Source organism: Malurus melanocephalus, unplaced genomic scaffold (genome assembly GCF_030028575.1).
Source record: "Malurus melanocephalus ecotype Western Australia unplaced genomic scaffold, MMel_1.1 scaffold_207, whole genome shotgun sequence".
Lineage (NCBI taxonomy): Eukaryota > Metazoa > Chordata > Aves > Passeriformes > Maluridae > Malurus > Malurus melanocephalus.
In genome coordinates this window covers 133624-147964 of record NW_026623439.1, presented here as the reverse complement: position 1 = coordinate 147964, position 14341 = coordinate 133624, and the positions used below count along the sequence as shown (strand labels likewise).

The 14341-nt window shown below is 44.0% G+C and overlaps 1 protein-coding gene across 1 annotated transcript; it reads left to right on the top strand.

Moving 5' to 3' along the window:
• Window positions 1-1183: 1183 nt before the first annotated feature.
• LOC130577984 (prosaposin) lies at window positions 1184-12721 on the top strand. The gene is made up of 13 exons (XM_057373736.1): window positions 1184-1375; window positions 2134-2208; window positions 2903-3028; window positions 3266-3460; window positions 4161-4304; window positions 4816-4872; window positions 7633-7746; window positions 8507-8602; window positions 8780-8966; window positions 9075-9226; window positions 10875-10955; window positions 11461-11568; window positions 12106-12721. The coding sequence occupies exons 1-13, from the start codon at window positions 1199-1201 to the stop codon at window positions 12139-12141; spliced, it is 1548 nt and encodes a 515-aa protein (XP_057229719.1). The 5' UTR covers window positions 1184-1198; the 3' UTR covers window positions 12142-12721.
• The last annotated feature ends 1620 nt before the right edge of the window (window positions 12722-14341 follow it).

The following is a 14341-nucleotide window of genomic DNA, read 5'->3' as shown; positions in this document are numbered from 1 at the left end:
AACCGCACTGATGTAAAGGTAACAACACCTGTACAGCTAATAGGTTTGAATAGGTTTGGTTTATGTTTTGTTTTGGGGTTGGTTTTTTTTTTATTATTATAACCTTTGGCAGCAGTGCCTTGTGGCCTTGGACCATAGTGGATTTCTTTGCAGCCTGTCTGCTGCAGGATTCTAGGAGTTGTTTCTTGATTGGTTAGTGTAGTGTAGGGTTAGTGCAGTGTAGGGTCTCCTGAAGAGACAGAGCTTACTGACAAATAGGTTGGAAACCTGGGAAAAGTTGGGTGTCCAGTCCAGACAGCACAATTTAAAAAAAGAAGCTTGGAAGGTCAGTGAAAATGTGCATTTGATTCATTTGTCCTACTGATTACTCATAATGCAGGTATTTTACATTTCTTTACCAGGACTGTCCAGAAATGGTATTTTACTGTATTTTGCTTGAAAACTTTACAGGTAGCAAGGCAGTTCCACATGGGATGGGACGTAATGTCCAACAAAGGGCTGGTACATTTTTTCAATCCCACAGATTTTTCTGTACACAGTTCAGAGACCTGACCRAGAGAAAAAAAGGAAGTCTAAATAGATTTGCTGGGTTTAAAAAGTATGATGGAACTTTCCTCAAGAACATTCTTAAGGCTTTCTGTTTATGGTCAGTGTTTTGGTCAGTACCTGCTGTGAAGTCTTCCATGCAATGTGTACATTGTTGTGGCTTGTAATCTAATTTCTTCCATCACTCTCAGTTGCTGTGTGAGAACAGGATAGTTCATGTGGGAGGAGGAATGCAGACAGCAATTACAGGCTGGTTCAGAATTGAATGATGTTACAAGAGAACAGGGAGCTGGTAGATTTGGGAATCAGCTCTCTGAAGGGTAGATTTCTGTAATCAGCAGTTTTTCTGTTTCACGTAATCTGATAGTTCTTGTGTGCTGAGCAAAGTGAGGTTTTGTATTTTGGAAATTTTTTTTTAAATAAAAGGTGGATTACAGGGCAATGGACTGCTGAAGTGCTGAGACTTGGGCATGAGGAAATTTCAACTGTTACGGCTTTTCTAGTTTTCCTTCTTTGACTCTATAACCTGTGTTTGGGACAGGTCAAAAATTGCTGGATTGAAATGTGCTTAAAAACATCAATAAACTGGAGAGGTGGTGGGTTATATTGTATGGTGTGAACCTGCTCACTTTGGAGTGGGACTCATTCAAGCATGCAGCGTGAAAAGTTGCTTGTGTTTTTTCTCTTTGTGGCAGCTGTGGCCAGCCCTGTGCTGTGGCAGAAGGAGTGTGTGAAGGGGCCGGAGGTGTGGTGTCAGAGCATTCGCACGGCATCGCAGTGCGGGGCRGTGAAACACTGCCAGCAGAATGTCTGGAATAAACCTGCTGTGGTAAGGATCAACCTCTGAGACCTTCCAGACCCACCTGGGCTTTAGGTGGGCTGCTTTCCATATGCTGAGGAAGAGTTCTCAAGTCTCTCACTGGAGTTAAGTGCTATATCCAACTTGGCTGTGGTTGCCGTGCCTTAATTTGGGTGCCAGATAAAGGTTGCATTTCACTGCTCTGCCTTGCATAACTTGTCTGCTGACTTCTCCCGTGACCTGTTGCACAATCACCCAGCAATGTATGGAATGGAGCTAGTGGATTTTACTTGTTCCTCTTTATTRCTGACTCCTAATTCATAGGAGTCTTTGCTGAACTTCAACAATTATTACAAAAAGGCTGYGTTTTTCTTTAGGTCTTTCTCAAAGGTTAACATTCCTCAAAATATGCAGCATATGCTAAATTATGAAAGCCATGACAGTAAATCATAATGCAACTGTTACATATATTGCAGCTTTTCAAGTTGCATTTGCACTAAATATGAGGACTGCTTTACTAGATGTAGCCGTAGTTTGGAACAAGGTGAAATGAGCAGGTAGTAGCTTGCTTTATACAGTGTTGGCTTAGTGAAGAAGCTGGAGCTGGACATGCTTGAAATAGCCTCACTCTTTGTTGAAAAACACCTCTTCCTGCCCTGCCCTCAACCAGTTTTTCTTCCTTAACTTAATTCCAAATGTAATGTTTGTTCCTTTTGTGTTGTTGTTTGCACACTGCTCTCACAGGCATTTAATTCTTTGTCCAAGTAACTCTCTGCTTCTCTCTCCAGAGCAGTATTCCCTGTGACTTGTGTAAGGAGCTTGTGACCGTGGCTGGCAAGGTTTTGAAGGATAATGGCACTGAGGTAAGCAGAGCTTCTTTTCTCCTCACCCCAAAGGACTATTTGGATTTAAGATCTTACGCTGAGGAGGTAGAAGAGTGGTCTGTGTTGGTTTCCTAACACAAGCAGCAGATGTTGAAAGGGACCTAAAGTGCATGGTGAAAGTCTTTTAAACAGCCTCTACTGCTTTAGAAATTAGCAAATTCTGGAGCCACCCATCCCTTAACACATCCCTGATTGACTGTAGATTCTTAAAAAAATKGTTATTGTGCCAGTGGGGCATCAGTCTTAAAAGGAGTGGCACTGCAGTTTCTGGGAGTGGGCTGTTACACCAAGTGACCTTTGTTTTGGTTGGTGGGCACTGCTTCCCTTTTTCTTTTGTCAACCTGTGAGTATTTTGTATAAACAAGTCACTGTCCCATGAGTCCAAAATTTCACTTTCTTCTCTTAAATGTAAATGTTCCGTTTTGTCAGGGCTGGGGTGTGCAGACCTTACAATCAGTATTGCATCTTTTCACTTCAGCAGGGTCTCATCAAAGGTCCRGAACTGGGGAAAATAGGTCTATAGGGTAAAACATTCTTGTTTTGCTTGCTGCTACCTGGACCTCCCTGAGTCCATGGAGCTTGTTTCAGGCTTTATATTCTGCATTTAGGGAATGTAAGGAACAAATTGTGAGAGAGAGAGAGATAATCTGTCTTCTCACCTCATCTTTCATAGGATGAGATCCGCTCTTACTTGGAAAAGACATGCGAGTTTCTTCCTGACCCGGGCCTGGTCTCTGAGTGCAAAGAGATCGTGGATTCCTACCTACCAGTTMTCATGGATATGATCAAGGAAGAGCTGGTAAGTAGATAACAAATTCCAACTCTTGGTGTTAAAAATTATGTGCTTGTTGATGCCTGAATTTCTCTTCTGCTTGAGATTGTGCACATGATCCTTCAATCCTGTGTGGATCACTGGTAGCATGAATGGGAGGGCTGCTTCCTTGCTGTGAAATATTTTCCCTGTCTGCTGAATGAGTGTCTACTCTGAACTTCAAAAGTGGCATCAGTTTGGAGCTTTGTATCTTGTCTCCCCTAGGATAAACCTGAGGTTGTGTGCAGTGCCCTTGCYCTGTGCCAGTCCCTTCAGAAGCACCTTGCAGCAATGAAGCTCCAGAAACAGCTCCAGACCAATAAGATCCCAGAGCTGGATTTCTCCGAACTGGCGTCCCCTTTCATGGCTAACGTGCCTCTTCTCCTTTACCCTCAGGACAAGCCCAAGCAGAAGCCTAAGGTAAGGGAGCAGGGCTGTTCTAGTGTGGGCTGTGTGTATRATCTTGGATTACGTTCTACAGCCTGTAAAGTCAGGTCTTGTGCTGTGCTGTTACTATCCAGGACTGTGGTAATCAAGCAGGTCTTGTTGGAAACGATTTCTTGAGAGCAAGTTTGGCACCAGTGTTCAAAGCTCTTCCCACACTCGTAGAAACCTGCTGGCTGTGCCCCTCGAGGGAAGCATTTGTCTCTGAATGTGACAGATGAACTGGAAAAGAACAAACAGTTATCAAAGGGGAGTAGATGAGGCAATGAACTTGGGTGCAGAGGCTAAGTGCTGACAGCAAGCTAGGCTGGGGGAGTTGAGCAGTGAGTGGGTAGAGAGCAAGCTGCTGTGGGTGGAGCAGGTAAGATTGTGCCAGATTTCTAAATCTCTCCAGTGTGGTCTGTAACAAAACCAGGAGATTTTGAAGATTGGGTGTCTTAACTCTTATCGTGGTTTTGTAGCCAAGTAGGTACCTAATCTCCATCTAGTGGTTGGTGCACAGACCAGCAGTAGCTTGTTTCCCTACTAGCTCAGGCTTCAAAGTATTCTACAGGGTATTTACTAAGGTTTGTGTATATAGCTCAAAATGGCTTGTAAAACTTGGTAATAGCAGAAGCTTCTAAAACATGTCATGTGAAGTTATGTCAACTTCAGTTTCCTTTCACTCTTTGTACAGACTAGTGGAGATGTGTGCCAAGATTGCATTCAGCTGGTCACTGATGTTCAGGAAGCTGTGAAGACAAACTCGTCTTTTGTCAAGTCTTTGGTTGCTCATGCCAAGGAGGAATGTGACCGTTTGGGACCTGGGATGTCTGATATGGTAAACTCTCCTTTTTGTTGAAAAAAGTTGTTCCTGTAAGCAAATAGAAAATAGTTTGCTTAGTCCCTTAATCCCCTGATTGTATTYTCTGTTTAATAACGTGAAGGAAAACTGGGTTGCATTTAAGATAGGCTACACAGCTTGACAACACTGAAATAGTAAACTTCATGGTCAGGAAAGTTGATTGGGATGTTTGGGACTTGGGAAGAGAAGAAAGAATTCCAGATTGCTTCTAGCYCTTAAAGGCCTTTTTCACAAAAATGGTCTGGCTGGGTACTGGCCATATCAATGGCTTTTTGTCCTGAGAGGAAGGGAAAAGGTTAAGCACTTATCGGTGCAGCAGTTGTGTAACCTGAAATGCCATCTTGTATTTGGGGCAAGCTCTGAAAGACCTGTTGTTACAAAGTAGAGCAGGTAAATTAATACCTTGAGATGTATTAGAAAATTGTAGTGAACTCTACAGCACGAGTGGTTTGATAATCACGAGACTTTCTTTTCCCACTTCCTGCAGTGCAAGACCTATGTCTCTGAATATTCTGACTTGGCCATCCAGATGATGATGCACATGGTAAGATCAGCAGAACTGTTTGCTCTCAGTTTGTTTTTCTGCCTTGTTTAGCTAATTTCTTTGTAAACAGGAAACATATACCGCAGTAAAACTTCAGGGAGAGCCCTTGCTTTGTAAGTCTTGGTGTTAATGCTTTGAACTTGGTGTTTGATGGGGTAGTAATTTCTGTTTCAGAATGCTTTCCTTAGCCCTTTCCTTCCRTTTGATAACCAMCTCTGCAGTGCARAAGGCACTTAAATCCTTTGAAATGTGGAAGACACACRTTYCTTTATATTCCTTCATCTCAGTCTYGTACTTAYTCCACTTCTCCCCTCCYCACCAAATACTGTGTTAAGGATATTAGCATTGTCTTTGTCACMGTATTGCAAAATTGGCTTAAATGTTAGAGATAAGGTGATTCTCGGAAGCAAGACTAAACATCCTGCTAGAATTGCTGTCTCAAGGCACCTTCYCTCTGGGCTCTTGACAGTAGCCATGGAAAGTGAGTGGTACTGCACCAGCTCTGGTCTTTTGGAGCAACATACACCTACCTCTGTCCACCTCTGCATAGCTGCAGAGAGCTCAGGGTGTTTAAAAACAAATGGCCAAGCCTTTCCCTAGAGAATGCAGTCAGTCCCCATATGCCACAGGTGACATAACAAATTACTGATGAATTTCTGAGTAGAATATGTGGCCGACTTGAACCTGAATTTGGCAACACAGTGGCTTTTTTTTTTTTTTGTTTCCAATTGCTAAAGCCTACTTAGAAGGTCAACTTGTTTCTTAAACATTTTGGGGGGAAGTCAGTCTTTGTACCAACAGCACTTAGTTTCTCGTTTTAAGCATTGCAATGCAGCATGTTGTTAATACCTGGAATTGGAATATGACTACACCTTATATGCATGTGAGCRTTGTCCAGACTCTTTGGAGGTAGTCTTGCCCAGGATGCCTTAATAACTGCAAATGAATAATGCTGGTTAGCACTGTGCAATTAAATGTGAGTTGCTGTAGCAATGCTGAAGATCTTTGGGGTGCGGACTGTGTCATATTCCATTAYCTCAGTGGAAAGAATATATGCAGTTCTAAGTGCTTGATGTGTTTTTTCTCTTAACTGTTATCTTCAATTTCTCCTTTCTTCTTYTGTCTGCAATCTCCCCTGTCAACAGAAGGATCAGGTAGGTGAGCAACTTGCCTGTGGTGATAGCCTGCTTGTAGTTCACCCTTTGCTCTCAAAGGGCCTGTAGTTCACTTCTTGCTCTCTTAGCTGTGTACATGGTGTGAGTGTACTCAGTGCTGACAGATACAAGGGATATTTATGTCATTAAAACATAGAGAGTGGCTACAGGCTTCCTCCAGTGCATCAGTCCAACTTCAGCTCCAGATAGCACTTTGTGCTGTTAAGATTTCAGCTTGATTATGCTTTGGCCAGTAGAGCAGAAAATATCCTCCCTCTTACAGAAGAAGGATAGATGTGGAAAATGCCAGTGACTCCTGCCAGCTGCTGGTTTGAAGTCTGGGCTCAACAGGGCTTGATCAAAGCTCTCCTTTGGTCTTTCCTAGGTTAACCTTTACATCTAGGACAATGGTACAGATGTTTGAAGTATATGACYTGAAAACATGTGGGAGGCCTTCAGGCTTCTTAGAGCAATTTGGGCTTTTAATTTAACCTGTCCTGTGAGACCTTGTGTCTGTCATCTCTCTCTGAGAGAACAAATTGTGTGTATGTGGATTTTGCTGTAACATTAATATCTGGAATTGCTTCTTACAATGCATGAACCAAAGGGCTTGACTTAAAGGTGCTGCCTGGAGAAGTCTGAAGCAGCATAGTGTCTTTGAGGTGCTGCTTTTGCCTGTGCATGAGATTGTGGCATGRTGTATTAACTCTGGGATAAACCTCTGCTGTAGGAAGCTTGTGACAGGGTGAAGTGGGCTCTCCTAATTACCTATTGGACCAAGGGTGTGTTTTTCTAGCTTAAGTAGATTTTAGGTGGGAAAATTCAAGTTTTCTGTCTCACTCTCGTACAGCCTTTCTCACTTTGGGTATCCTTAGAGCAGTTTGCCTCGGTGCATTTAGTTATGTATGTTTCAAAAAAGAAATGCAYGAAGAGTATATTTCTTTGAGAAAGATTTAGAAAGCCTTTTTGAAGACTTTGTTTGCTGTTTTCTCTGACTGAGAAAAATGCTGGAAGTTCAAYACAAATGGTTAGGCTTGGGTTTTAACCAGCTCAACTTCTGTTTCTCGTAGGCTGTGTTCAGTAATCTGAGAAGCTGTTTTTGTTTGCAGAATGTGATATTTCTGGCAGTTTTAAAGAAGGTAGTTTGTGGATGAGGAAAGAGGTTCTTTCTTCTAGGCATTTCTTTCAGCTTTTGGGTAACCTCTGAAGTCAGGATAATTGGCCTCTCCTGTGATTACTTGAAGCTGGGTGYAGCTTTGTGGATGCAGGTCTGATGTGATGCTGCTGGTGGCTTGTTTCGGTGTTGGTAGCTCTTAAGTCAATTCCTTTTGAAGAGCCTGCGTAGTGTGGCTCCTGGGAATTTTTTTTTTTTTTAATGGGGTTTTTAACCTCTGCCTCTTTAACAGGAGCTGCTAAATTTCATCTGATAGTTGTCCTGCCTATAACCTTACCAAATGCTTTGGCARTACTTGAAATAGAAATAGTCACAAAACTTTTAGTTGTGTTGGAGCATTTTAAAATTGTGTTCTCTATGCCTGCTGACAGGCTCTGTAAAAAGGGTAGAGACGTCTAGACTTTTAAAAATTACTTACAAATCTCTTTCCAGCAACCMAAGGACATTTGTGCCATGGTTGGGTTCTGTTCCTCTGTGAAGTCTGTTCCACTTCAGCGTCTGGTGCCAGCTCAGGTGGTTCATGAGGTGAAAATGGAAGTTGTGGAGGTAAGATGGGCTTTTTGTACTTTGCTTTCCTTTTTGCTTTAGTGGAATAAACTAGGTGAARCAGAAAGAGATGAGCTTTTATGCACAGAATAATCTGACTCTCCCTGAATTTAAATTCCTGGCCTTTTCTTCTTTCTGATGCTGATTTGTGAAGTAAGAAAGCTGATTGATCTGTTTGAACAGCAGAGCCTACACTGAACCAAAGCTACAATGTGATGCTTCWGGATTGAAATGGGAACTCTTGTTCCAGCAGTTCTGATGACACCTTTAAATGTTAATTCTCTGTGTTTTGCTCTTTGTTTGGAGTAATGCTTTGATCCRTTTTAAAAATGGGGCAAGCATTCTGCATGTTCAGATGAGGAATTAGAGTCAGAATGCTGAAGCTCTGAGTTTGAAAAAGCACCTTGGCTTCTTTTCCAACAGGAGRGTGCTCTTAATTCTAGGAAGCTTTGTCCTCCAATAATGCATTTTTAAAACCACTGTGTATTTCCCTTCACCTCTGTTTCTGTGGGATGGCTTATTTTTCTGTGTATGCTAAATTCAACTCCTTTATACAGCCTGAGGGTTGTAGTCTTAAAATTAGTCATACAAAATGTCTGTTTATTCAGGAAGGTTTTTTTACTGAGACCTTTGAGGCTGGTTTTGGGTTCTGTGTGACCTGTGCAGTCCCAACTGAGCAGCTGGGTAAATGCTGCCAGGAATTGTCCCTGTCAGATGTGGCCCAATGCTGATTTATTGTTTATTTCTTCTGTGTGCTCAGAAGGTTTCAGTTCAAGAGAAGACTTTTTCCTTGTGTGAAATCTGTGAGACCATGGTGAARGAAGTGACTGGCCTCTTGGAAAGCAACAAGACAGAGGTGTGTGAGTRGTGGRCATTGTACCCCYTCCTGTGCTGTTGGTGAAATGGGGCTGTACTGGAGGGGCAAGGAAAGTTAATTTCATTRCCTGTTTTCACAACAGCAGAATAGRATACCATGGTTATGAACTGAGTYAARCTTCTGTCCCTCATTCMCACSTTSTYCCCTGTGCTTCAGGAGGAGATTGTGCACGAGATGGAGGTGGTGTGCCGCCTCTTCCCAGGAAGCGTCAAGGACCAGTGCAAGGATTTCATCGAGGTCTATGGCCAGGCTGTGATTGACATGCTCCTGGAGGCAACCAGTCCCGAGGCTGTGTGTGCCATGCTGAAATGCTGTGCAGCTGGCAAGCTGCCCCAGCAACCAGGTGGGTGATGAGATGAAGAGTCTGTGGTGTTCAAAACGAGCTTGTTCACCTTGCTGATAGAGCTACCCAAGCACTGATGTACTGTTTGTTTTTTATTTTCCTTCGCAGTTGTAGTGAAACCTGCAGGTGGCTTCTGTGATATCTGCAAGATGGTGGTGGCGTATGCAGACAARGAGCTAGAGAAGAATGCCACGACAGCTGAAATTGAAGCTTTACTGGAAAAAGTCTGTCACTTCCTGCCAGAGTCTGTCAGTGATGAGGTGAGGTGTTCGTGCAGGAGGCAGACWAAAAAGCCAAGATCTTGTTGGTGGTTGGGAGCTGTCCTTGTTGATTTGTTGGGTTATGTAGGTCCTAACAGTGATAATTGTGCTTAACCTCATTTTCTGAGTGTTTCACCTGATACTGTGTCTACATGCTAATTTTAGGTCCATCTCTCAAGTGTCTCTGCTTCTGCTATAAATGTCCAGGTACTCCTAACAGAGGTCTCTGTGTTTGGCCAAATGCCTTGTCTCTGGCTGGAGACAAACTGTCCACAGGTGCAGCTGGGACTGGTTTGTGTCCAGCAACCTGATCCTTCCCAGGTTTTTCCCTTTATTAATTAGCACCAAAGCATAGCAGCTTCTCATGTGCAGTAAAGAAAAAAAGGGAAAGGGCTTGATCTGAGGCAGCTGAATGATCTTGCAGACCTTGCTGTGTGAGGGCCTGCCTTCCAGTCAGGGCAAGACAYATGGAGATGAACAGAAGGATGAAACATAGAATCCTGGAGTGGTTTGAGTTGGAAGGGACATTAAAGACTCTCTAATTCCAGCCCTTCTGCCACAGGCATGGACACTTCGCAGAGTATTTGGGAAAACTGGAGAGCAGCATCTCTTGTTTGGTTGGTTTTTTTTTTTTTTTTAAGAGTCTTCTCTGCTAGAGGCTGAGAGGAGTTTGGGGTGCAGGGGGATTAGGTTTGCTCAATTCCCATCCTTGGGAGTTGGCTGTCCTGTCAATAGATGTCTGCTTTTAAGGACCTGGATTGACTGGCTGGATTGATGTACTAATTTGCAGTCAGGAGAGGTTTGTCTCGAAATCCTCTGAGAGCAGTGGGTGGGAGCAGCTGAAAGTTTTCGTTTTTTTGTTTTTTTTTCCTCAATGTTGATCCTGTTCAGGGGATTAATTAAGTAATTGGAAGTAGGCTGGTATAATTCCAGTGGGACACACCTGTTAGACCACTGCTAGACAAGATTAGTCTGGAAATCTTATTAGGTGRCTGCTGAGTGTCAGTAAGTGGCAACTGCTTGTAAATTTACTGGGGATAGAATATAGAGGCTTAAAGCAGCTGTGGAACAGCTCTTTCTGCTGTGAGGCTGTTTAATAGCTGTGGTTGTTTTATTAATTGGCACCGTTGGTTTCTGCTGAGAGGAACAGCATCTTCCTGAGCCGGCCTCACCACTAGAGGGAGAGAGGCTGTTCCTGGAGGAAGTGTTGCTGCTGCTGCCAGCTCTGAGGGAATAACTCAGTACAAGTGCTTAGGAGTCCTTGCTGCTGTCCTGCTCAGGATGTTTGTCTCCAGCTGGTTCTGTGTGCTTTCCTCTTGACACAGGAGTGATTTCCACCATCAGAGATGAAGCTTTGCAGTCAAAGCTTCACCTGCTTGGTTCTTTTCCCAAAGCCTGTCCCGTTTGGTTCTTTTCCTTGTGACCCCTTATCTCCTCATAGCCTGCCTGCACACAGCTGCAGGCAGGTATGAGCTACAAAAACAGTGWTGTGGTTGTGTGATTAGTGCCTGACTCCTCTTCCATCTGCAGAGCTCAAGCCTCTGCTTTATCCTTTGCAAGTGTGTGGTTGGGGTGTTTGGGGTAGCACACATTCCTCTGCTTCCAGAGGCTCTAACAGGAGAATCTCTCACCCTGTGTTTTGTTACAGTGTGTGCAGTTTGTGGAACAGTATGAACCCGTGGTTGTGCAACTCTTGGCAGAGGTGATGGATCCCACTTTTGTTTGCACTGTGAGTATTGCATTTGGTTACATGGAGTGCAGGCTCTGATACAGCCCTGCCTATGCCCTGTGTGCCTGTCAGTGCCCAGCATGCAGAAACTGCTGGAATCAAAATCAGAATGCTGAATGCTTGGAACAAGCCTCTTGTGCAAGGCCTGGGCCTTCCTGGATGGACAGCTGGCAGGAGAAAGCTGCCAGTGGTTATCCTCTACTGAGGATAGCAGCAGGGTGTGGTGTGCCCTGAATGTGGTGGGAGGTAGAGTGACATTTCTTGAGAAAGGCCCCTCTCTAGAAGATCTGTTTCAAAACTTGATCCAGAGGAGTAACTCAATTCCCCCGGGTCAGGTTACAGCTTGATGTCTGCTGGTTCAGCTGCAGTGTGAGCTCAGTGAGAGCTGCAGCTGCTGCAGTGGAGCTGCCACGCTCACTCAGGTGGAAGCTCAGACATTAGGCTGCACTTGGCATCTCTTGGTGCAATTAGAAAGGTGCTGACTGTGCTGCTGCTCTTTCCCCAGAAACTCGGAGTCTGTGAGTCAGCTAAAGAGCCTCTCCTGGGGAACGATGCCTGTGTCTGGGGTCCAGGCTACTGGTGCAAGAAYATGGACACTGCTACTCAGTGCAACGTACGTAAAGCAGGCTTGTGCCTCCACTTTCATGTTGATCTTTGGTAGCTCCTTAGGAGCCACATTTGGCTTCTACCACACTTTGAACCGGAATTCACCCACTTTAAAAAAAAAGATAAATGGTACTAGTTTGATTAGGGGATGTTTCACAGCTCTTACTTTCTCAAAATTGACTTTCCTATTCTCTTTGTGTCCTCCACCTGTTTGCTAGTATTTCAGAATCTATAGTACGGTATAGTGGCAGCTTTATATTTAGTCAGTGATCCTGCAGCCAACTGATCTCTCATCAGACTCTAAAAATGGGCTTCCAGTATTGCTTTTTCTGCCAGGCCTTAATGGCTAAGGGTCATCAGCCTTTTTTCCTAAAGAAGAAAAGCTGGTGGGGATGAGGATGTTATTTATTCTAGTCCTCTTTGAAATCACTTATTACAAGAAAAACRGATTTGCTCCCAAGATCTTGGCTCAGGATAAGGTGTTGAATTGCTTGTTTGCAAACTGGCCTTTTTCCACTAATATCAGCTTTTTCTTCYCTTTTAGGCTGTTGATCATTGCAAACGTCATGTGTGGAACTAGAAGAAGAATTTCCAGTTCTGAAAGTTAGCCATGGCTCTTGGGAAATGTGGGCCGAGGTTGGCGGAGAGCTGTATCTCACTTGTCCCTCCTCTCTGCCTCATTAACAATTTGACCTTGAAGTTCCTTTTGTTGTAACTCTTCTGTAGCAGTGCTGCTGTTGAAGGATCAGATCTTCATCGTTGACTTAACAAAAGATATTTCTGATTGTACAGTTTAACTCATTATGCTCCTGAAAATAGTCAGTGTGTTGTAGATTTTTTTTTTTTTAATTGATAGGCTGAAGTGTTTTTTAATGTGCTGGGAAGAATGACAGAGATGGGTGAAATGAGGCAAGGCTCTCATCTTCTAATTTTATAAAAGGAACAAGGTAGTGACTGAACTTTCAAATGTCTTTCTGTTGGCAACATTGGGAAGATTTTACATGCTTTGAATTTTTAATATCTGGCTGGAATTTAAACTTTCTGTGTATGGGAGCTCTAAGGAATAATGTTGAATCTGAGAATCCTTTCAGCTGGAATTTTCAAAGCTCTACTGATGCAGAGGAGGGGGCTTTGTGTGCTTTCAAAGTAACTGATACTTACAAAGATGCATTTGGGTGATCAGGCTTTTGCATTTGAGTGACCACACTTGTGGCTCATGGTGTTGTTATAGCTAAGGAAAACCCTTCCCTCCCTTTGATCACATCCTTCTGATTTCCTTGGACTGCTCAGTCTCACCATGGGTGTTCTGCTGCCAAGCCCTATCCAGTGGGATGTCTCCTGAAGCATGCTGGCCTGCCTGAGGAATGAATCCCTTTTTTCTTATCCTAGTTGCTCAATTCTGCTTAGCCGTGCAGCTTCCCACATGCAGCCAGCTGGGTGCCGAGGAGGTGGAGTGAGCTCTCACTGCGAGATGGAGGAGGATCAAGTCAGCAGGAGCTGGGAATATGTCAGAGGAGTTCACCATTGAGGGTAGAATAYGTGGAGAAATGAGTTTTATTGTAAACTGCCCATTTGTTCCTTGATCTGCTTTTTCTCTCATAGCATATTTCAGTCATCCCAAACTCGAGAGGTGCTGTGAGGCTCGGGGCACCTCCCCCTGCTGTCCACCCACTCTCACTGATGCCCTTCTGAGTAACTGGAGGTGTGAATTGTTATCCACAGTTCCCATTTCTGTTGGGAAATGCAGCAAGCAGAGATGGCAGGTACTAGAGCACTGTAGTAGGTATTTGAAGCTCTGCTGGCACATTTGACAGTCTGCCTTCCACACCTCTGAAACTCCACTGAAACGGCCTGAAATCCCCCCAAAAAGGCAGGCTGCTACCCTGGGAATTTTGCAGGCCCTTCATGTGAAGAGTCCTTGGGAGTGAGAATCCTGCTTGTGTTGCTTGGGATGGGTCTTGCATTGGGTGTGCACTTCTGATCAATTTAATCCCCAAAACAGAGGCAGCTCTGAGATCTTTGGGAAAGGAGCAGCTGAGCAGAGGGGGAGCTTTGAAAATTCCAGTTTTAACTGTGGTAACTCCTGCTGTTCTGTGGCGTGTGGAGCATGCAGGAGCACTGGTGACAATGCTGTAGCAGCAAGTAGGTTATTTTTCATTGGCAAAMCACTGGACTGCAGGTTTTTAGTTAATCTGTGTATGTGCTAAAAGCCTGGGCAGTGCTGACAGATGGCAACAGAGGTTGGTCTCTCCTGTTCAGTGAACGCTGAAGCACTCAGGCTTCAAACAAGACAAAAAAAAAAGAAAATTTCCCCTAAAGACATAAAATACCTATGGCATTCTGTCCTGGCAGGCTTGTGCTGTGGTTCTGGTGGTGTGTCTGTTGGGGTAGATAGGAGCAGATAGGAAATGGGCTCTGTTCCTTCAGCATCGCTGCCCTGGAGGGACGGGATGTGTTTCACCATGGCATGGAGAGTGGCATTTGGTGTTTTAGGMTGGCATGGATCTTTCCTGGGGGGAGGTGGGCTGCTCTGACAGCTTGGCAGCTTTGGGAAGGTTTTATTTTCTTGGGGTTTTTAGTAGGCTTCATGCTGGCGACCTGCTGGGCAAGGTAAACCRGGGGAAATCCTGTGCTGCTGCTGGGAGTCCCTTTAGTCTTCTCCCTTCCTGTGGACTATGGCACCTGACCTGCTTGTGTCATGCTGTGGGGAGACATGTGCAGTTGCTTTCTAAAGAACATTGTCTTGATTTTTTTTCCTTTTTTTTTTTTTTTTTTTTTTT